At 44.0% G+C, this 24,789-nt stretch overlaps 1 protein-coding gene across 1 annotated transcript in view; it reads left to right on the top strand.

Moving 5' to 3' along the window:
* The window catches only part of prkci (protein kinase C, iota), a 70,686-nt gene extending 49,439 nt beyond the window's left edge, over positions 1-21,247 (top strand). The window contains exons 16-19 of the mRNA XM_055645780.1: positions 4,556-4,635; positions 5,462-5,551; positions 10,403-10,518; positions 13,021-21,247. Of these exons, the coding sequence (XP_055501755.1) occupies positions 4,556-4,635; positions 5,462-5,551; positions 10,403-10,518; positions 13,021-13,108 (374 nt within the window). The 3' untranslated portion in view covers positions 13,109-21,247. The remainder of the gene's footprint in view (positions 1-4,555; positions 4,636-5,461; positions 5,552-10,402; positions 10,519-13,020) is intronic.
* The last annotated feature ends 3,542 nt before the right edge of the window (positions 21,248-24,789 follow it).

Below are 24,789 nucleotides of genomic sequence, written 5' to 3'. Positions count from 1 at the left end.
CTCCCAAGCAACCATATTTCACATAAGATGTTAAACCCCATAAGGTGTATATTGGAAAAAAAAACCCAATTGTCTTGTTGAAAGAAGATCACAGATTCTCTCCTTTCTGCACTGAACAATTTCATGTCATGACAGACGTCACGCAACATATGATCTAATTGTTATCTCAAAATTATTTTAATCGCTGGCGACACAGTAGTGCAGCTGAGACTCTGTTGTCTCGAGAGTCAGAGACCCATGTTCGATCCTGAGCTCGGGTGCTGTCTGTGTGGAGTTTGCACGTTTTCCCTGTGACCACGTGGGTTGGCACTTTTTCTCCCACATCCCAAAGACAAGGATTTGTCGGTTTATCTGCCTCTGTCCATGAAGTGTCCTTCATCCCAAGAAGAAAGCTCTTCCCCTTAAATGACAAAGTGCTGGAGTAACTCAGCGGGTCAGGCGGCATCTCTGGAGAAAGTGCACGGGTGACATTTTGGGCGGAGACCATCTTTCAGAAACAACTCCTACCTACGTTTTTCGAGATGCCGCCTGACCCGATGAGTTACTCCAGCACTTTGTCTTTTTTGGTAAACCAGCATCTGCAATTCTTTGTATCTGCAAGTCATTTGCCTTGCCTTTTAAAAAGAATGAAAATTATTTTTAATTTTGTGGGTTCTGATAATGGAGCTAGTTCATCCTCTTGCATGTCTGCAAGTACCTTCCAGTGTGACTGTTGGAAAATGGCTCTCTTATTCATGGTTCCAGATAATAGAATGCCAGGAACCATTGAATCTATGATTGTCTTTGTGACATTTTATTTAGCCCCACTGGTAATTTCCCATCACCATTAAATGAGAGTATTGTTCTTTAATGACTGTAAAGAGATGCTTAAGATTAAAATGATTCACTTTTCTCCCACTGTAATAACCGTGCTTCAAATATAAGCCATGATCACCATTTACAATTACTCAAGCTGAGAAAAAAGCACTGAGCGTTACACCAGCGTTTCTCTTAAAAGGCTGACACCAACCAGTTCCTGTGTGTTGCTGGTAAACTTGGGCAGTTTTTCAAGAAGGACAGGGTGGGGTTGGCTTTTGACTCCGAGAAGGCAAGATAGCTTTCAAGAGTTCAAGTTCAAGAGACGATTATTATCACATGCACCAATTGGTACAGTGAGATTTGACTCTCACATGCATAGCAAAGAATATAAGATCAAACTAGGTTATAATGTCGTAGAAATGTTACCTGTGGTAGGAAGGAGCTGCAGATGTTTTTTTTGATACAAATACATCGATAGATGCTCCTGAACACATTATCAGTGATGTAACCTGGGGTCATTGGGTGTTTCGGGGCTTTCAACATCAGACGCCCTCACCCAGGCGACCCAACCGTGGTTGATCAGACCACGACTTGTGTTCAGGTGGCATTCGCTCCTCCCCATGGACCTCCTCTCCTGATCCAGAGCCATCTCGAGGCCTTCTCCGCTGCCTCTGTGGTGTTCTTGATGGCCCTTCTTGCCACTCCGTTGATGCCCAGTGCACTCAAGGCTTTGTAGAGCGATTGCCCTGCAAAACCTCTGCAGCCAACCTCGATGGGCATACACCTTGCCTTCCAGCCCTGCTTGCGGCAGTCTATGACCAGTTCTTCATGTTTGGCCATCTTCCTCTCGTGGGCCTCCTCCAGACGGTCCTCCCACGGCACTGTCAGTTCCAACAAGACGATGTTTTTGGTCGCCTCAGACCAGGAGGATATCTGGCCTCAGGGTGGTCGTGGCAATGTGCTGTGGGAACTTCAGCTGTTTCACCAGGTCTACGGAAAGCTGCCAGTCCTGCGCAGTCGCCAGGATTCCTGACGGATTCCTGGCTGCTGTGGTTCTTGGCAGCTGCACTCCGGCCTTCACGAAGGTGATCATCTGGGTGGTGGGGCGTTCTCGTCTGCTGCTGCTGATTCCCATGCTGGTGGCTTCTGCAATGGGTTTGAGAACCTAGTCGTGACGCCATGTGTACCGGCCCTGCCCAAGAGCCTTTGGGCAACAGCTCGGGATGTGTTCCAACGTCCCCTTGCCTGAGCATTGCGGGCAATCTGGAGATTCCGCTTTGCCCCAGATGAAGAGGTTCGATGGGCTGGGCAGGACATCATACACTGCCTGGACCAAGAACTTGATGCGCTGTGGTTCAGCCTGCCAGAGCTCAGTCCATGTGACTTTTCGGTCCATGGCCTGCTCCCACCTTGTCCAGGCTCCCTGATGCCTCAATCCAACTGCTCTGGTACACCTCTCCTCCTCCACCACTGCCCTCACTTCCTCCTGGACCAGCCTGCGCCTCTCCTTCCCCTTGGCCTTGTCAAACTGGGGATATGGGAAGATTCCCAGGCCTGCTCTTCCCCGAGTCACTGCTCCCACCTCCCTCTGTGGCGTATCTGGGACTCTGCTTGCAGCACGGCTTCGCCGGCTCTCCACTTCCTCCCAGTTTTCACCTCCACCCCTGCTTGAGCCACCTTGGGATCGCTGGAGTCCCTGTACAGCATCACCTCTCTGACCCAGCGGATCAGGCAGCAAAGCTGGAGAAATAAGAATAGGTGATGTTTTGGGTCAGACCCCTCCTTTGGACGAAAGTTGAGGGGTGGGGGGAGAGAATAAACAGAGAGCTTGAAAAACAGAGCTGGCAACGGATGTTTTCAGCCTGAAGAAGGGTTCCAAATGTCACATATTCCTTTTTTCCAGAGATGCTGCCTGACCCACTGAGTTCCTCCATTTTGTGTCTATCTGAGGTTAAGTATGGTGCGGTACTGGATAATGGTGTCAATTATTCCACATTTCCATGTATTTTATGACCATCTGGCTCAATCCCTATTAATTTTCATTCTCCTCCAACCTCCTTCCTGGGGCCATACTACTCTAAATCAAGCGGTTCCTTTTTTCACCTAACTTTGTCTGTGGTTATCTCTTGCCTCAACAAGGAACTACATCTTGATTGCATTATCTCCATATTAACTCTGCTATGTTGCTGCTATTTGGTGATGTCCAATTATGCTGACAGTTTTTAAAATAATAAGACAAAATAGCCGACACGGATGGGTTGGGCTGAATGGCCCATTCTCTGCTGTATGACTCTGACTCTTACTGTAAATGTTTATACTGAAAGAAATGAAGTTTCAGTGGGACTGCACTGAGTTCTCAATCTTAAAATATGAACTCTGCTCTAAGTTCTGTAACTTAGGTGGGATATAGAGGCAAATAAAGCACTCTTTAGTTAAGTTTAGAGATACAACGCGGCCCATGACCTCAGCCCACAGATCCTGTGCCGAGCAGTGATCCCCGCATACTTGCACTATCCTACACACAATAGGACCATTTACAATTTTACCAAAGCGAATTAACCTACAAACCTGTGCACCTTTGGAGTGTGGGAGGAAACCGGAGCACCCGGGGGAAACCCCACGCAGGTCACGGGAAAAACATACAAACTCCGTACAGACAGCACCTGTGGTCAGGATCGACCCCCGGGTGTCTCGGGTGCTGCAAGGCAGCAACTCTACCACCCTAGTGAGGCCAGAAGTTCAAGCTTCACTATTTTGCTGTAAATTGGTGAATTAGTGTTATGCTCAACAAGTTAGAGATGAAGCTTTTACTTGATCACCATAATTAAATGATCGTAATAAATAATTAATCATAGTCTATCTTATTTATATCTTTTAGGATCTTAAATGGTGATCTAGAAAATAAACATGATGTCTTTTTCAGGTTCTGATCATTCTTTAATGCTTGAAGATTCAGTACTATTGTGCTCATTCATTACTGATCCATACTGTGAACATGCATTGATCAAATGCACTCTTCTTTATAGTTCAATTTACTGGAAATGTTCTTACTGGAATGAAGTCAAGGAATATAATGTTGACCCTGTTATCTACATAGAGTATAAACTGACGTGTTAAACAAAGATTCTCAAACTAAGGTTTATTAGCACACTCGAGTCGATCAGTCTTTATTAGCACTCAAGTTACGTGGATATGCCCGTGTACAATTCATTTCCTATAACTCCACACTGTTATAACTTGTCACTTACTGCACTAAATCACAAGACTGATGGCCTGGATTTAAATATTACCCACGCATGGTGAACTGGCCAGGCTTTCTACAATGAGGGTTGTAATCTTGGGTTCCAAACTCCAGGTCTGTCTTATAATGATTGTTGGGGGGGTATCGCCTGATATCCCCTCCTTTATGCTGTTTCTTCTGATCTTCCAGAAGGTTTGTTGATGCTCCCTTGCTCAGTACCGTCATGAATCTGAAAGTCATTCATTCATTGATCAGGTAAACAAGATGCACATTCCCTATTCCATTAATTTAGCAACCTGGCCTGCCACTGATGTTGGGTGACCTTTCACAATCGGCTTTATGGCTATCTGGTCCCACTTCCTCTTTTCACCAGGCAGGAGAGTTCATATAAAGGGACCATACAAATTGATGAATATATAGTTAGGATTGTTTGGTGACCAATACCACAAAGCATATATTGGAATATTATTATTTCTTGACACTGCTAATTCACACTTGTAACTTTGTGTATTTCAGTCATTTTGGAAAAACAGATACGTATTCCACGCTCCCTCTCTGTCAAAGCTGCAAGTGTATTGAAGGGATTTCTTAATAAGGTATTTAATTCTGACTGGTTTTATTTCCCATTTTATAGTAGATCCTTCCAGAAACATAAAACAATGACAACTTGCAAATACCATTTTATTCATTATATATCTTTTTATTGAAAAAATATATTGAACCACTGTGTGGTGATGGTAGTGCCCAAGGACTGAAAATGGAAAATGTTGTAGCCATGTTTTTGAAAGTATGTGATGATAAACCCAGTAACAACCAATTTCTCCAGTCTCCCTCTCCCCTCACTTCCCTGTGCCCCACCTGGATGTGCGCGCACACACACACCGCACACACATACACACACATACACATATTTTTCTTCCTTCCTGACTTCACAATTAGCTCCTCTTCCATCCTTATCTCACTTGCAACTCTGGTCTTTGACCGACCAACCCCCTCAGCTGTATCCACCTATAATCTGCCAGACTTTGGTGTACCGTCAACCCAAAATACTGCTGTCCATTTCCCTCCACAGATGCTGCTTGACCCACCGAGTTCCTTCAGCACTTTGTGTTTTACATCAGCCAGTTTATCTTGGGTGGGGCAATTGTTAAAACTGGTAATTAGGAGGAAAATTAGCCATCACATGGACATAAGGCTTGATTAGAGAGAGCTAGATTTTTTTTTGAAAGCAAATACTTTCTCGGATAATGTGGGTTTGTGATGTTGATATTTGTTGATTACATTCAACCTGAGGATAGGCTTCTCACTCGATTCCTGGAAAGGCCAGTGTTCTCCATTACTTAAGCAGCTGCTTAAATTCTAAATACTGTTTGCTTTCATTGATCCTCCACTATAATCTTACCGATTTTTGCTTTATTCCAGGATCCAGCAGAGCGACTTGGATGTCACCCACAGACGGGATTCGCTGATATCCAGGGGAATCCTTTCTTCCGCAACGTAGACTGGGACTTGGTGAGTTTGGAAGGAATTCTCTTCAAAATGATGTGCTAGATGGTGCAACCAAATTATCACTTTTCCTTATTTATTTTTGGTACTTGTATTCACTGTAGAATGGTCATGGCGTGAATGGAAGCTGTTTGGCCCATCATGTACTGGTTGGGCCTCTACCAGAGAGGGTCTCCAGTTCCACCCACCAACCTTTTCTCTTTACTTTAGACTTTGGAGATACAGCGTGGAAACAGGCCCTTTAGCCCACCGAGTCCATGCCGACCTGCAATCACCCTATACGCTAACACTAACCTTTTCACTCGGGACAATTAGGATTTTTTTTTATCGAGGCCAATTAACCTACAAACCTGCACGTATTTGGAGTGTGGGAGGAAACCAGACCAGAGAAAACCGGGAAAAAAATCAGGGTAGCCTGCCTCAGCTAACAATTAAATCATTGGGGTACAGGATGGGAATACATCTTGGATCCTTTTAGGCTTGCCACTACACTGCTGTACTGATAGAAAGCAAGGAGTGCTGGTAAAGGGAAGGAAGATCCATCTTCTATTTCTCTTGGGTTAGATATTCTGATACATGAAATGGCTGCAGCCTAACTTTCAGCCAAATCTCGCGCATGTCCCGCGTCAACGTCCTCTGGATAGTGTTACCAATCTACATGCCTGCATCGTGACATTCCTGGCTGGCAGGTATGCTGGTGTGCATGCACGTATGATGGCGACATGCATGGGCGTAAACTGCCGACGCACATATGCAGAGGTTAACTGTTCGGGATGGTTCAAAACCCATAAGTAAAAGTCAGAAGGTCCGACTCTTATGCACCAAAGCAATGTATGAAAAGCAGAAGTTCTGATCTCTGAGTGTGTTAAGATCTTTTCCAAGGCCTTGTCAGCGAGAGTTTGAAGGCATTTTAAAGAACAAAGCATCTGAATTAGCCCATGAGGAAGTTCACACATAACTCTTCAGTGGAGAAGGGAAGTGAGATTTCAGTCGGCTGACAAATGAGGGAACACTGCACTGTAACCAGTGCATTTGTATAATTCCGCAATTATGCTTTATAATAATGTGCCTGTTGCTGAGTGTGCCAACCTGCAGAATAATCCCCTAAATCCAACTCTGCTGATCCAACTCTGCTGATCCAACTCTGCTGAAGCTGAGGAACTAGATTCTGCAGCAGTGTTACTATTTCCACCGAAAATGTTAGGGGATTTTTTTTTAACCATACAACAAAGTTTGTGATCATCTTTATTTGTCTAGTTCAGGGGCTTCTAAGCTTTTCAGCATGAGGGCCACATTATATATTTGGCACATTTTTGCGGGCCGTAGAAAAAAAAAATGTCACACACAATGCGCACACACACACACACACACACACACACACACACACACACACACACACACACACACACACACACACACACACACACACACACACACACACACACACACACACACACACACACACACACACACACACACACACACACACACACACACACACACGCTCCCTCACACTCTATCTTTAGAAACATAGAAATGAGGTGCAGGAGCAGGCCATTCGGCCCTTCGAGCCTGCACCGCCATTCAATATGATCATGGCTGATCATCCAACTCAGTATCCCGTACCTGCCTTCTCTCCATACCCCCTGATCCCCTTAGCCACAAGGGCCACATTTAACTCCCTCTTAAATATAGCCAATGAACTGGCCTCAACTACCCTCTGTGGCAGAGAGTTCCAGACATTCACCACTCTCTGTGTGAAAAAAGTTCTTCTCATCTCGGTTTTAAAGGATTTCCCCCTTATCCTTAAGCTGTGACCCCTTGTCCTGGACTTCCCTAACATCGGGAACAATCTTCCTGCATCTAGCCTGTCCAACCCCTTTATCTCCCTCTTTCTCTCACACACACACACACACACAAGCACTGTGATCACCTTCAGGCATATTAACAAAGACCCATGCATGCATAATGCTCACCCATCGGGCACATACACACACACACACACACACACAGAGCCGGCTACTGATCCGCCAATCTACACAGGACTGGCGAGAAAGAGAGAGATGGGGAGGAGAAAGAGAGGGGGAGGAGGGAGAGAGAGGGGGGAGAGTGAAAGGGGAGAAAGGAGGGGAGGATTCCTCTGGCCACGACGGCACGCGTTGACAGAGACCCGGTCTAAGGGTCCAGGTCAGTGTGGCGTACCAGAACGGGAGCTGTTCATGGGTCATCCTCGGGGAGGAAGATCGCTACACATCTACCCTGCTGCAACTAGCTCCCCGTCCGTCCACCCCCTCGCTCCCCACCCCGCGCTACCACCCCACACAACTCGCCATTGCAACACAGGAGCAATGGCATGGTGGTGCAGCGGTAGAGTTGCTGCCTTACAGCGCCAGAGACCCGGGTTCCATCCTGACTACGGATGCTGTCTGTACGGAGTTTGTACCTGCGTGGGTTTTCTCTGGGTGCTCTCGTTTCCTCCCACACTCCACGTTTGCAGGTTAATTGAATTTGTCCTGAGTGTGTAGGATAGTGCTAGTGCGTACGGGCATTGCTTCGATGTTCCAAAGAGCCTGTTTCCACGATGTATCTCTAAAGCTGCGTTACCACAGAACCCGCTAAATAGCCCGCCGCACGGAACGTGTTAATAGCTTTCTGCTTGCCGGATAAAATCTTGTGGCGGGCCGGGTGTGGCCCGCGGGCTATAGTTTGGAGACCCCTGGTCTAGTTTATCACATGTACCAAGATACAGTGAAACGTTTTTTTGTCGTATGCTATTAGTGGGTGGCATGGTGATGTAATGATAAAGCTGCTGCCTTCCAGAGCCAGAGACCCAGGTTCGATCCTGACTATGGGTGCTGTCCTTACGGAGTATGCGCTTTCTTGGTGGGCCCATGTGGGTTTTCTCCAGGTGCTTTGGTTTCTACCCACATTCCAAAGACGTGCAGATTTGTGGGTTAATTGGTTTTGTTAAAAATTGTGAAAGTTTTGTGTGTGTAGGATAGTGCTAGTGTACGAGGATTGCTGGTCTGCACAGACTCAGTGGGCCATAGGGCCTGTTTCCACACTGCATCTCTTAACTAAACTATTCAGTCAGTCGGAAGACCATACATGATTACAATCAAGCCGTCCTCAGTGTACAAACATAAGGGAATAATGTTTAGTGCAACAAAGTCCAGTAAAGTCTAATTAAACATAGTCGGAAGATCTCCAACCAGGTTGAAGGTGGGTCAGGACCGCTCTCTAGTTGATGATGGGATGGTCCAGTTGCCTGATAACAACTGGGAATAAAGTGTCCCTGAATCTGGAGGAATGCATTTTCACATTTCTGTACCTCTTGCCTGAAGGGAGAGGGGCAAATACACTTAATTTAGTGTCTGTGTAGTTCTGTGGAAACAATGAATGCTGACCATAGAAATTTATGGTACAGAAGGCAATTTGTGTAATTGGAAATGGAGCCCTCTAGGCTATAGTATTTTCCAGCTTTTGGACTACAGCTCTTCAAACGGTCAATCAAGCATGTAGGTTTCTATTTCCATCATCCTATTAAATGGTAAGTTACAGTCTCCTGCTACTGTTGGGAGTTTAAAAGCTTTCCTCGTTCCCCAATAAACCTTCTGCCAATTGACTTAATTTTTGGCTCGTGTGAAGTGACGACAAAAATGACGTTTTTTATTTGTCTTCACTAAGTCTCATAAGTTGACACTCCATTAAATTTCCCCACCAATCGTCTTTTCCTGAAGAATGCAGCATCATTCTAGTGCACGAAGAATAGAACGCTGGAAAATCTGTGTCGGGCAGCGTCTGTGGAGGAAAAGGTGCAAGTCAAGGTTTTGGGTGGAGTGTGTCTGGGCTGAGAGGGGATGGGGAAGATGGCTGGTGTATAGTGGGAGAGAGTGAGGCGAGGCAGAGGCTGATAGGTTCCATCTATCTATCACCTTCCAGTTATTTCCATCCTCCTCAAACTGTTTCCTCTGCCCATCATCCCCCTACCTGCCTCTCTCACTCCCCTTCGCACTGCTACATAACTACAATTGTTCCTCCTCAGTCCTGGTGCATTGTCTTGACTCAAAACGTCACCTTGCACCTTTTGCCCTCTCAGATGCTGCTTGACTTGCTGAATTCTTCCAACGTTCTGTTTTATGTTCTGCGTTCCACAATTTGCCATCCTTTTTGACATTGATCAAACAAGTTTAAGGGAACCTCCCCTAAAGGTGTGGAATATTGGACATTCTCGGCCCGGGCACCAGGGAAGTGCAGCATCATCCTGGCTTCTCGTCTGTCTATTCCTCCCTCATTATTGAGTCACTCGCCACCTTTGCCCTTGAATTTTGCTCTTCTCCCTTGTGCACCTGAGCCCCAAACAGTGCCGGCAACATATCCCCAGAAGTATATTGAAGTAAACCACCACTTATCTCCCCCACATTCCCCCCCCCCCCTCACTATTATGCCCCATCTGTGACCCACATTTATTTTGCCTCCATGCTACTCTCCCACCCTCTCCTGCAACTTTTTTCACTCTAGCTTCACAATCCGCAACTCTTTAATCCTGTCTTACACCTTCTGCTCTTATCTCTGGCCTTTGCTCCAATCGGCTGGCTATCAAAAACTCCCCTCGCCTGTGTTCATCGTCGCTGACCCATGTTCTCCAGAGATACTGCCTGGTCCATTCAGTTACTCCAGCTTTCCACCACTTTGTGTTCTTTTTGACCATTTACACCCACTCCCTGCTGTTTTCCAACACAGTTGTTTCACAGAGCAATACTACTGCGATCAGACTGAATGTGGCCACATAATTGACCGAGAAAGCAATTTAATTGAGCAGAGAATTAAACCGTTTTTTTAATTCTGCTAATCTAGATGGAACAGAGACAGATCATCCCACCTTTCAAGCCACATATTTCTGGTGAATTTGGACTTGACAACTTTGACTCCCAGTTCACCAATGAACCTGTTCAGCTAACTCCAGACGATGAGTAAGTAACATAGTCGTTTGTTCTCTATAAGAATCAAATTGTTTCATTGATTGAAAGATACAGCATGGTAAAGGGATTCTTCAGCTCACCGAGCCCACGCCAATCATCGATCACTCGTTCTATGTAGAAACGGGGAACTACAGATGCTGGTTCACCAAGGAAAGACACAAAATGCTGGTCCATTTCAGCAGGTCGGTCAGCATCCTGGAGAACATGGTAGATGACGTTTTGGATGCTGCCTGACCCACTAACCACTTCAGCATTTTGTGTCTTCCCAAACTAATTCTATGTTATCCCACTTTCTCATCCACTCCATAAACACTGGGGCAATTTTAAAGAGGCTAATTAATCTACAAACCTGCTCGTCTTTACTATGTGGGAGAGAACCAGGAAGAAACCCACGTGGACACTTAGAACGTGCAAACTCCACACAGAGATGGCACCCAATGCCAGGATTAATCCTGGCTCCCCGGTGCTGTGAGAGAACGGCTCCACTGAGCTGCCCCAAGACGTTGCTCATCTTAGATTGGTGAGCAATGAATTAAATTCTGCCCCTACCCTAAACTATGAACATTTTGGCCAGCTAAAGTTGTTATACCTTCATCAAGATACATTATTTGTGCCTTTAGTACTTCCATTGGCCTTGGTTTGTATTCTAATTAGAAATATGTTGCAAAGGAAGTGAAGAAGTTTCAATTATATTTTGAACAGCTGTTGCACTGGCAGCCTCTCAAATGGCACATAGAACAGGAACATTCGTATAGTTTTTGAACTAGATTTGTTCGAAAAAATATTTAAGTAACTTTAACATGAGCTTTAGTAGTCATTCAGTTTAAATGAGGCTTCTGACCCGAAACGTTGCTTATTCCTTTTCTCCAGAGATGCTGTTGACCCTCTGAGTTACTCCAGCATTTTTAGTCTATTTGCAGTTGCAAATCCAATCCACATTTTCAATATGGATTGGATTAATTCAAAGTTCAGTGAGTGTTGCTTGCTTAAAAACTTTGTGTCAGGAAGAAGCCCCTTGGCTCAATGATGCAAATATTGTTCCTTCTCAGAGATAACCTGTCAGTTCAATATCTTGCCGATTCCCAGTAGCTATTCATGTATAGTCTTTTCTCTGACTGGATAGTACACAAAAGCTTTTCACTGTACCTCTGTACAGTGGGTGGCAAAGTGGAGTTGCTGCCTTATAGCGTCCAAGATTCGGGTTCGATCCTGACTGCTGGTGCTGTCCATATGGAGTTTGTACGTCCCCCTCATGACCGGTCGATTTCTGTCAAAAAGCAAACCCTGCCCCAGTAGCATTTTTGGTCATGTGGGTAATCATTTTTATTTCAAGGCGAGAAGAAAATGTCACTTGAAGCAAACCACAAAGACTGGTGGAACTCGGTGGGCCAGGTAGATGGATAGACAAAGGCTGGAGATGAAAAGGGTGACAAACAGACTAAAGAGACAAAAGGTTGCAGCTAATGCGAGAAGGGCATGAAAGAGCAGTGAATTGTAAAGCCAGAGGGAGGGATATAGGTGGAAGGGAGCGGTGAGAAGTTTGGGGGGGGGGGGGGGGGGGTAGTTTGAGAATGGGTGCGCACTGGGTTAGGGAAAGAATTGGGGTGAGGGGGGGGTGGGAGAAAATGGATAGGATAGGAGAAATTGGAGCCCTTTAGGGTGGGGTGCACCTTAGCTTTTCATCATCATCTCCCTTTGCTGGTGTCAGACTGTCCCAGTTGTATTATTTATCTTTTACCTCATTCTCCCTGACATCTCTCCCTGCTGCAGCCAGTCTGATTAACATACAGACAGATGGCCTGCTGCCAGATAATCTGCTAATTCTTCACTGCAGTTTCTTGCAAGCTGATGCTGCAGTTGTCCATAAAAGGTTGCAATGCAGAGAAAATGGTTTCTTGGCAGATCTGAGCAGTAACAGATTTACTGTAAACATGATCTTTCTTTAACCCCCAGAAGTGATGATTAAAATAAACTACCTGATGTACAGGAAGAAAAAAAATTGTGTCCACAGCCTAGACTGGCACAATATGGATTATGTGCAAGATAAACACATAAACACAAAGTGCTGGAGTAACACTGGGGCAGGCAGCATCTCTGGAGAATATGGATAGGTGACATTTGGGGTTTGGACCTTTCTTCAGACACTGAAGTCTTTAATCTGACAAAGGCTCCTGACCCAAAAACGTCACCTATGCATTTTCTTCCGAGGCGCTGTCTGTCCCATGAGCTACTACCAACATTTTGTGTCTTTCTTTGGTATAAACCAGCATCTGCAGTTCCTATTTTATTATGAATTATGTCCAGACAGATAAGGCATTATGTACGGCAGAGACATTGTGGGCCAAAGTGCCTGTTCCTGTGCTGTACTCTTCTGTGACGGAAAACATTTTATTCCCAGTAGTACATGAGCACTAAATTAATGACATGACCCTCGTAGCTCATTATAGCAATTTGTCACGGCCCTGGGTTCTGATCTTCCTTCTGTTTCCGTAGGGACGCTGTAAAGAAGATCGACCAGTCAGAATTTGAAGGCTTCGAATACATCAACCCGCTCCTGATGTCGGCTGAAGAATGTGTCTGAGTGGCTGACGTCCGCGCGCTATTGGACCTGTGCCTCCAACCCTTGCATGTGGAAGAGTTGAAAACAACAAATGCCTTGCTTCAATCGCCAAAGCCTTTCCACTCTGCAGCTGACCGTCTGAGAATGCTCAACCCAATTCTTGCCCTAAAAAAAGGGGGGATGAGTGCCTATAATTATCTCACCCTGCATAACTGTAAGATGCAGCTTAACTTTCCGAGAACTTGCCCTCTGCAGTTGAGAGACAACCTCTCTTCCCCCCCCCCACCGCCCCCAAATAAGTCCTATTGACACTAAATAGGTGGATAGTTTTACGTGTGAAGAGCAAGTGCTGTCTTAACATACCTAAGAATGATAGGGTTTTTTAAACCATGGAGAGAGGTTTGGGTGGAAAGTTGACTATCCTCATGGTGTTACAGTAAACCTTGTGTCCGTGATCTAAAGGCATTGCTTTCTTTCCTCCTCCTCCCCCCCCCCCCCCCCCCCCCAACATCTCCATCAGCCTGCTGCTGGTGGTATTGCTCAGGGAGATGGCAGCTGTGGCTATGGCTAAAACGCTCCTGCAGGTTCAACATTGCTCTTATTTGCTGAAAAAATGCGTCTGAAGCTGGGATGAGTATAGCATTTCGAGCATCTTGTACCTACTGGCTTGATGCCAGCAAGGAAATGTACAGAAATACATTTGTCGAATAGCTTACAGCATTTATTTAGTTAATTGTTAGGTTATAAGTTATCATGTTTTTTGGGGGGGAACCACATAAATGAAAACCATAAAAGAAAAGTGCACAAATATACTGTGACTCTACGTGTCTGCACTGCTGTGAAATATGTCTTTTTTTATTTTTACAAATATACAAGGATGAAATTGTAATTCTACACCATAGTGCATCGATTGAGATTGTCAATCCTGCCACTTTGAAACCAAGTCTCTGGGATTATGAGCTGGTTAACAGACAATTGGGGGTTGGGGATTGCTTTATTATACTGAAGTGGCTAAAATGGCCCATCATTCATTGTAGTATCTTGAGCTGATATCTCGAACACCACACATCTTTTTTAGGAGCTGTTACTGTCATGTTTAATTGCCCAAAAAACAAACGTACGTGTTCTCATCCACTGGATGGAGACTTAAATCGACATTTAAATATTATTCACGCACAGTTGACATTGTATACATTTGAATTTTTGCCTTCTCTTGCCTCATTAAAGAGTCAAATTTAGCTTCGTCCAATAAACAAGGCATGTCTCCTGAGCAAAGATTCTGATAACTAGCAACTTTATTTGACCATTCCCCATCTTTCAGATTTAACCTGTTTTGTGCAAAATGAAAGTTTCCTATCTCATAAGAAAGCTGTTACATTTGATAAATTGTTATTAATATATTGAAGATGCATCCTGTTACATTTTCTGAGCTTTATTCCACAACTCTGCAGTTAATTGAACAGATTTAGTATAGTTGTGGTGTTGCAGAAAACTGTTGCGTTTTCATTTATCCAACAATATTTTAATTCTTTCTGTGGTGCGTCTGGTTTTGATTTTGTTTTTCAAAAAATCGTGATGAATTTGTAAAAGAAATTATACATCTGTTCCTCTTCTACAGATTTGCAGTATTTGTTAAATTATACGGTGGTGTTGACTTCTGTTTTGTCTTCAGTTTGCAAGGGTTACATTCAATATTTGTTGTTAATTGGTGGCACTCCTTCTGATAGAGGACACCCCTCAAAAGCATTTAAAATGGAGGTCCATTGCCTCCCCGTGTCTCTTGTTAATCTGCTTTGAAACCTGCTTTTAGTCTGGCTAGAATTACATGTTGGAATACGGACCATTCCCGACATAGAAAAAATGATTTATCGTGAAGACAAGAGACTGCGGATGCTGCCACCTGGAGCAAAAAACAAACTGCTAGAAGGACTTTGGGTCAGACAGCATCACGGTGGTGCAGCGGTAGAGCTGCTGCCTTACAGCATCAAAGACCCGGATTCGATCCTGACTATGGGTGCTGTTTGTACAGAGTTTGTACGTTCTCCCTGTAACTGCGTGGGTTTTTACCGGGTGCTCCAGCTTCCTCCCACACTCCAAAGGCATACAGGTTTGTGGGTTCATTGGCTTCAGTAAATTTATAAATTGTCCCTAGTGTGTAGGATTGTGTTAACTTACGGGGTGATCGCTGGTCGGCATGGACTCAGTGTGCCGAAGGGCCCAACCCGAAACGGCGACTGTCTATTTCCATGTTCAGATGATGCCTGACCCATTGATGTCCTCTTGCAATTTGTTCTTTGCAACTGATTTATAGTGATGAACCAAAATTACTTTCTGTTTCTTGAGATTCAGGAAATGTGAATAACATTTTGGGAAATGTGTTCCATTATTCCATCCTTTTTTCTGTTAACATGAAACAAAAACTGTCCCATTACAGCTAATGAAACATGTTAGGATTTTGGGATTTCATTTTGTATTTTCCTTTCTTTTATAATAAACTGGATTTGTTTTTGATGGCAGTAAAGATCTGTGATAATTAATGTAAAAAACTGCTTTTAATGCGCAGTTCTCCAGTCCAGGCATTTAATCGGTGCAAATGGCCAACTTTCCAGATTGTTACTCTTCAGCAAGCCACAGAGCCTCTTGTAACTGCTGTTTAGTGATCTCCACCCTTTGTGGGTGCCGTGGTAACACTCACAGTATTTTCTGTTTATTGCAGAAGTTGTCTGGCATTAGGACTTGCACTGTCGTTGAACTTCCTGTTGTCAAACCAAGTGTCTTAACAAAGTATGGTGTTGCTGTGCAAGATGAGAATTTTTGGATTCCTTAACTCTTTCCCCAGCCTGTTGCTCAAGATACCAATGTGTACTTTAGTCACCTGTGGCAGAATGGGGTGGCAGAGTGGTGCAGCCGTAGAATTGCTGCCTTACATTGCCAGAGGCCCGACTTAGAACTATACTATGGGTGCTGTCTGTACATTCTCCCTGTGACCGAGTGGGTTTTCTGCGGAAGCTCTGGTTTCCATCCACACTCCAGAGACATACAGGTTTGTAGTTTAATTGGCCTTGGTAAAGCTTGTCTCTAGTGTGTAGGATAGTGCTACTGTACAGGGTGATCGCTGGTCGGCACGTACTCGGTGAGCTGAAGGGCATGTTTCGGTCCTGTATCTATAAAGTAAAGGATGCGATGTGTGTTGAAGGCCTGTCATTGCCAAGACGTAAGCCAGCACTCTTGTATGAATTTGGCCTGGTCACTCGAATACTTATTTCCTCAGGATGCTTAAAACTCATCATCTTGTCTGAATTAATTGACCTTTCAGTAACGTTCATTGCCAAGGGAGTGCACATTTAATTCTTGGACTCCATTTCTTAAAAAAATACCAGCTACCTGGGCACCAGGAGGGGGGTGAGACTTGACCACGGGTCAGAACAATAAGACCCAGAAGCTGCCGAACAGGTTTGCAGGAGAATTCCTAAATAATAATTTAATTGTGTACACGTGTCAAAAGTAAAAGTGAGTTTGGTTGTTAAAAAATTCAATAATCTTAAACTTCAAATACAATTGTTAGTAAAACAAAATAGTGTAGGGTTTAAAATGGTATATAGACATTAAAATATTTAACTTTTCCCTGTATTGTCCTTGCCTTTCCCCTTAGAAGATTGAGTTGAGGTGGAAATTTGGTCTTGTAGAATATTTGATGAAAATATTGAATCTGGTTGATATTTTCACATAGTGTTGCCACTATTCCCTGCATTTAGAAATGGGGAGCTTTGTGACACTGCAGGTTATCCTATGTGTTTGATAACCACATGACATCAGTTCTTTTCAACAGGGCAAATATCCCTTTAACTGGCTTGAGCAGTGATCTTAGAAGAAAATTTACCTCTAATTGGGGGGAAATGCCTTTATAGTCAAAAGCACAGTACGACAATACAAATTTTCAGTGCCAATGCTCCTGTTACATTAGGAAGATGAGTTTTATTTTATTGCGAGTTGTTAAAGGTCGAACATGGATATAAAGTGCTTGAGTAACTCAGCAGGGCAAGCAGCATCTCTGGAAAATGTGGATTGGTGATGATTGGGTTGAGACCCTTCTTCAAACCAGTCTGACCGAAACATCTTAAATTCATGTTCTCCCGAGAGCTGCCCGACCCGCTGAGTTACTCCAGCATTTTTGCCTCTTTTGTAAACCAGCATCTGCTGTTCATCATTTCCGCTGTTATTCCTAGAACCATGGTCAATTATTGCATTTTGTGGAATAACTGCATAAACGAGCCTTTTTCTGTCTCTATTCCATCTCCTGTATTTCCACAGATTTACTTAACCGTCAGTATACATAGTATTGAAGTTCCTTCATCCCTTTCGCTTTCACTGAACTGCTTTCACATGATCCACCATAGCAATGTCTCATTCCCAGCTAAACGCTTTAAGCAGGTGATGGTAGATGCTGGAGTGTCACCATTGTCGGGTTGCCTATTTCAGTGAAATTATAGGGTCTGGTAGACGTGCGCCGCAGTGGAGGTGTAAAACTCCAGGGAACTACAAGATATTGTTGTTGGGAGTAGAGGTAAATTGTAAATTCTGACTGTTTATCCCATTCAGGGTTGGACCGACTGCAGTTTTTGAGCTTGGGCCCTGTGAGCATGGGCTTTGTGCACGACACAAACAACATAAGCTGATTTGATCTGAAATGCTCCAAGATTATTGAATTTAAGTCATCTAGAGTTTTGTCACTTAGTATTGGGACTTGTATTGGCATTGAATTAATTTGTGATCAACAGTTTATTTGCAAAAGTATTCCCTCACACAAGCAAGGTCAGCCACTCTGATGCATATCCTCTCTCAGCATCTTATTTAACTTTGAATAGTTGAATTGTTTGATAAATAATTCTTTAGAGTGATAATTATTCTGAATGTTGTCATTAATTTCCACTATCTGTCCTCTACTGAACCTTTAAGATTAACTTGGAAGTAATCCGAATTAATTGTATTTAATATTTCATTTGCTTTGATGTGCTGAGCAGCCTTGGTGATAGTGTGGAAGGTTCCTCAAGATATTGGGGGTTTAATGGGACAGTTGAAATGTTGATGTCTTTTGATGTAATCTGTGTGTGCCAAACTGCTGTTATCGATTGTTTTGGGTTTGTCTTCAGAAATGGGTTGGAATTTTTTTGTTGCTTTTGTTTAGAAAATAGAAACATAGAAATTAGGTGCAGGAGTAGGCCATTCGGCCCTTCGAGCCTGCACTGCCATTCAATATGATCATGGCTGATCATCCAACTCAGTATCCCGTACCTGCCTTCTCTCCATACCCCCTGATCCCCTTAGCCACAAGGGCCACATCTAACTCCCTCTTAAATATAGCCAATGAACTGGCCTCAACCACCCTCTGTGGCAGAGAGTTCCAGAGATTCACCACTCTGTGTGAAAAAAGTTCTTCTCATCTCAGTTTTAAAGGATTTCCCCCTTATCCTTAAGCTGTGACCCCTTGTCCTGGACCTCCCCAACATCGGGAACAATCTTCCTGCATCTAGCCTGTCCAACCTCTTAAGAATTTTGTAAGTTTCTATAAGAGGGTTCTTTAATGGGATTTGATTGAATTCTGCATTGATTTCTAAAATCTACACCAGGACGGCACGGTGGCACAGCGGTAGAGTTGCTGCCTTGCATCGTCAGAGACCCGGGTTCGATCCTGACTATGGGTGCTGTCTGTGCAGAGTTTTCACATTCTCCCTGTGACCGCGTGAGTTTCCTCTGGGTGCTCCAATATCCTCCCACACTCCAAAGACGTACAGGTTTAGGTTTATTAACTAGGAAGCACGTACTTGCAACCCTGTGCAGTGCCAGAACAAGAGATCAAAAGTGTATGCAGGCTAATTGTGCTGAATATACCTGGAGCTGCAGCTGTTGGTTTACTAAGAGAGAAAGTACTGCAGTAACTCAGCGGATCAGGCAGCATCTCAAGAAAGGTCCTGACCCGAAACCTATCCATGGTCTCCAGAGACGCTGACCCGCTGAATTACTCCAGAGTTGAAATGTTATTACACTGCATGCACATCTGTTTAGCTCTCAAGTTGTTCCATATCGCTTTGTGTAGATTATTGCTTTGAAATCTGCATGATCAGATCTTGTATCGGGGGTGGGTCCATAATTTGGTTTCTGTCTGTCGAAGTGAATCATTGGCTGACCAGCATATGGGATATTTTGGCCATTTAAAATGTGATCTGCTCTCCCAGTAAATGTCAATTTGTAACTCTCTTATCTTCCCATAACCTTTGGTTGCACATATTCTTTGATTCCACCTGTGACAGTCTCCGAGAATATTGAACCATTGGGAAGAACCATAAACGTCTACACATTGAATATACTGCAGTGGTTTTTTTAAATGTAATGAGGTTGAGTGATAAAGGACGCTCCTGTGAATCGAAAATTGCCTGTTCTGAATTTTGTTAAAAACCATAGTGTTCTGAAATGCCCTCTGTTGTATTTTGCTGAAATAACCTCTCTCCCCAATACAATGTTTATTTTCAAGGCATCTTTAGAAATTTCAAGGGCTGTTTCACCAGCTGCATGCGGGCGGCATGGTGAAGCAGCAGTGGAGTTGCTGTCTTGCAGCCCCAGAGACCCGGTTTTGATGCTGACTACAGGTGCTGGCTGTGTGATCCCGTGGGTTTTCTACGGGTGCTCTAGTTACTTCCCACATTCCAAAGATGTACGGGCTTTCTACGTTAATTGACTTCTGTAAAATTGTGTATGGTTGGTCGGCACGCACTCAGTGGGCCAAAGGGCCTGTTTCCACACTGTATCTCCAAACTAAACTATCTCGGATACCAGCGGGGGGGGGACCTTGGAATTACATAGTTTGCATCGACCCAGTAAAGATAGCACCAGTGGAAGCTTGTCTGAATCTTAACCTCTTTCAGTCTTATCACCCCACCCTCCGGGGGAATAATTATTGTGGAAATGAGGAAAATGTGTTGGAAATAACACATTTTTGATTGAAAGTTGAACTTCAATGATCAGCTGCCATCTAACGTATAACTTAATAAAGGGGGGAAACGCAACAGAACAGAATGCAAGTTTTATGTGGATATTGTAGTAATTTGTGACTGCATTGTAACTGGGGTAGGTGTGTATGTTGAAAGATCAATATTTTCCCCTCAAAATCAGGGTTGCATCACCTGTAGTTTCAGAACTAATAAAACTAAACATGCCATATTGATGTGTGTAGGAAGGAATTGCAGATGCTGGTTTATACTGAAGATAAACACAAAATGCTGGAATAACTCAGCGGGCCAGGCAGCATCTCTGGAGGAAAGGATTAGGTGACGTTTTGGGGTGGAATCCTTCAGAGTGAAATTACTCTGTAGAAGGGTTCCAACCTGAAACATTACCTATTCCTTCTACAGAGATGCGGCCTGACCTGCTGAATTACTCCACCATTTTGGATCTATCTGCTATATTGTAAATATGCCTTCGTTTTTCGTTTTTTTTTTTTAAGAGGTCAAGTTCCTTAAGTGCAGTTTTATTTCTGTGTATTTCTCTTATCAGCTGCCCTAATAAAGCACAAGTGAGCATTAAAGATTTGTTTTTAAGGAAACGTTCATAACTGCAAAGAGCATGTCATAACTTTAACATGGTGGGGTTTTTTTGTATGTTAAATATGTGAACAAAAAGGGATGATTCCTTGGAATAGACTGGTGGGGCTGTACTGTTAATATTTTCCATGAGACGCCATTATCTTCATTATATTTGTCCTTTCTGGAGACCTTGCACTTCGTCCTAATGATACACATATATCAATTTGTCATTTCTTGCAGCTGTGGTTTGGCCAACGTAATGGAATGTTGCACATCTTACATATTTTTTCTCTGTTTTCACTTTGGGATATGAAGTTCTGATTTTTTTTAAATTTTTAAATATTTGAAGTAGGGAAGACCCCACAACACATTTGTTCTTTGTTCTTTATACACTGGTTTAAAGATATTTTTGAAACCACTCTTTGGATGGTTGTAATTGGTACAGACTGTCTTGCATTGATGTGTGTGTGTGTGTATCTGTGTCTATGCTGCATATAATAACACTAAATGCCAAATGACATTTCCTTTCCTCAAACTGGGAGAATGTTCAATGGGTTTTATAAATAAAGATTTATGAAAGGTACTGTATTAAAATGGTGTCCTGTTTTCTATCGCACCTCAATAGAAACAAAGAGCTGCTGATGCTGGTTAATGCACAAAGAGACAAAAGTGCTGGAGTAACTCTGCAAGTCAGACACCATCTCTGGAGAGCATGGAGAGGTGACATGGGTCAAGAAGCAAAGAACTGTCTGAATGACTGAAGAAGGGTCCCACGTGAAATGTCGCCTATCTATGTTCTCCAGAGATGCTGCCTGCCTTGCTGAATTGCTCCAGCACTTTGTGTCTTTTTCTATCAAACCTTGCTAAGTGAATTCTTCAACTTCAGAAGTTCAGTGGTATTTCATTGTCACAAGCACCAAGGTACAGTGAATTTTCTTTTTACCATACAGTTCAGTAAAATTCTTATTACACATAAGCACAATCAAGTACAAGAGTGTAAGATGGTAGATTAAACTGGGGCAGTGCACAAGTGTCGCCATGTCTTTCAGCACTATCTTGTAACCTTCAAGTTAAGAGTTGTTAAAAATCTCGATGTTGTCGAGGCCTGAAAGTCCCACGGCAGCACTGGGTCGGAGTTGCAGATGTCATTCTGGCCAGGCGATGTAAATGTTTTCCACCACTGCAGGTCGCGTCCAATCCGTGTGCTCGGACACTTAGAGCAGCTCCTGTTCTAATCAAGCTTTTCCATCAATCATTTCCATGGCGTTCCAGAAACTTTAGCATCGCTGGCAAAAGCCAACATTTATCGCCTGTTAGGACACACAGAACCTTGTGTCTTCTTTTGTAAATCTGAATCTGCAGTTCTTGGTGTCTTCCATTTTTTAAATGTTGTTATGATAACTGCCTCCTCTACCTCCTCTGGCATCTGATTCCATATACCCAAAACACTCAGTGGAAAACTGTTGTCCTTCTTTCCCCTCTCACCTTAAAGCTATGACCTCTGGTTCTTGATTCCTCTACCCTGGAACAAAGACAGTGCAATAATCCTATCAATTCCTCTCATGATTTAATGCACCTCTAGAAGACAATAGGTGCAGGAGTAGGCCATTCGGCCCTTCGAGCCAGCACCGCCATTCCATGTGATCATGGCTGATCATCCCCAGGTAGACAAAAGTGCTGGAGAAACACAGCGGGTGCAGCAGCATCTATGGAGCGAAGGAAATGGGCAACGTTTCAGGCCGAAACCTTCTTCAGACTGCTCTGCAGTTAGAGAGGAGGTTGTGAAACTCTCCAGAGGGAGGAGGAGAACTTCTTCAAAGTAGGCATACCTTGAGGCGATTTCGCAGTGGAGTAGACAAAGTGTTTAAGAAGAAACTGCAGATGCTGGAAAATCGAAGGTAGACAAAATCAAAGCTAGATCATCCCCAATCAGTACCCCATTTCTGCCTTCTCCCCATCTCCCCCGACTCAGCTATCTTTAAGAGCCCTATAATCGGGGGAGGGGGGGGGGGCGCCATCGTGGGGCACGGCTGCTAGCTAGCAGCTGTCCGTCTTTTTCACTCTTTTTCTTTAATTTTTTAGTGAGTTTCAGTGTTTGTTTTTAGGAGGTCTAGACTTTTTTTATGTGGGGGGAGGGGGGGGGGAGGGGAAACTACTTTCTAGGTCCCTACCTGGTCGGAGAGGCAGCTTTTCTCCGGGCTGCACCGTCGACCCGTCCTCGCGGCCTACCAGCGGGCCTGGAGCGGCGTTTTCCCGAGGGGACTGCCCAGCACCCCGGCTTCGGCGGCGGCACAGCGCTGGAGCGCTATCGCGGAGTGGAGCGGGCGATGCCTTGCCTGGGTCGCCGCGCTGAAGCTCCGGTGAGCTGAAGACCGCCGATAAAAACATTGCGGAGCTGTGGGTCTCCGGTAAGGAAGCGGCCGTTCCAGGTGTCCCTAGCCGCTGAGAGGACTCTCCCGGCGCCGGAGCACCATCTCCCGGCGAGAACGGCCTGGAACATCGGGCCTCCGTGGAGGCAACTGTGGAGGCCTCAATTGGCCCGACTATGGGTGAACTGGGGATGGGGACTGGACTTTGTGCCTTCCCCCATAATGGTAACCATTGTGGGGGGGATGTTTCTATGTTAAAGATCCTTATTGTTCCGTTTCCAAGATGGCTGCCGGAAGGGAGAGTGAACGCTGGCGCAATTAGCTGCCGCTGCTCTCTCTTTGAATTGTGTATTGTTGATGTCTTTACTATTTTTTATTTATTTTTTTTGTCGTTATTTTTTGTTTTGTTTCATTCCGCTTACATGTTTTGTATTCTAATTTACTAAATTTTGTAAGGTGTCCTTGAGAGTCTTGAAAGGCGCCCATAAATAAAATTTATTATTATTAATATTATTATTATCTAGCTCTTGAAAGTATCCAGAGAACCAGCCTCCACCGCCCTCTGAGGCAGAGAATTCCACAAACTCACAACTCTCTGCGAAAAAGTGTTTCTTCGTCTCCGTTCTAAATGGCTTGCCCCTTATTCTTAAACTGTGGCCCCTAGTTCTGGACTCCCCCAACATCGGAAACATGTTTCCTGCCTCTAGCGTTTCCAAACCTTTAATAATCTTATATGTTTCAATAAGATGCCCTCTCATCCTTCTGAACTCCAGAGTACACAAGTGCACCCGTCAATGCTCCAACAGTGTACTGTACAGGGTGACCTCTGATAAGTGAGGACTCAGTGGGCCGAAGGGCCCGTTTCTGTGCTGTATCTCTAAATCTCCCCTCGGCTGCCAGTGGTCCAGAGAAAACATCCAAGTTTGTCCAAACTCTCCCCATACCTAGTTTTCCAATTCAGGCAACATGAATCTCCTCTGTGCTCATCTCATTTTCAACCATAGTCCTTGAGTCTTACAGCATGGAAACAGACCCTTTAGCTCAATGTTTCCTTGCCGATCAAGATGCCCCATCTAAATTGGTCCCATTTGGCCCATTTCCCTCTAAACCTCTCTTATCCATGTACCTGTCCAAATATATATTTTTTAATGTTATTGTACCTGCCTCAACCAACTCCTCCAGCAGCTTGTTCCATATATCCACCTCCCTGAGTGAAAAAGCTGCCCCTTGGGTTCCAATTAAATCTTTGACCTCTCATCTTAAACCTGTTGTTTCTTGTTCTTGATTCTAATATAGTGGCATTATTATATCGTTCAAGACATCGCTCCGTTATCTCTCTAGCCACTTAGGAGCAGCATGATATTAGGAGATTGTCGTTTTACGAATGTGAGCTCTTCACGAGACATTCAAAGCTTCTCGAAAGATAAATCTTCATAACACAGACTTTTGATTAATAGTTTCTTTATTGTTGAAGAAAAAGTAAGATATTCATCCAACCACCTTCTTAGACTTGTACACTTTAATCTTGGTCAAACTCCAGCATATCGCTTTTAAACATTAGAAAGCTCCTCATGTCTCGGCATAACTCCACATGGTCGAAGGATATTCCTTCCTACCATGTTGAGCTCCAAAACTAAAATAAAAAAATGATGCACCTCTATCAGATCACCTCTGAGCCTCCTGTGCTCCAGAGAATAAAGTCCCAATTTGCCCAACTCTCTGGCTTTCTCTGTACTCTTTCAAACTTAATGACACT

Source organism: Leucoraja erinacea, chromosome 14 (genome assembly GCF_028641065.1).
Source record: "Leucoraja erinacea ecotype New England chromosome 14, Leri_hhj_1, whole genome shotgun sequence".
Lineage (NCBI taxonomy): Eukaryota > Metazoa > Chordata > Chondrichthyes > Rajiformes > Rajidae > Leucoraja > Leucoraja erinaceus.
Note: the sequence above shows the minus strand (reverse complement) of the source record. Positions and strands in the feature narration are given on the sequence as shown.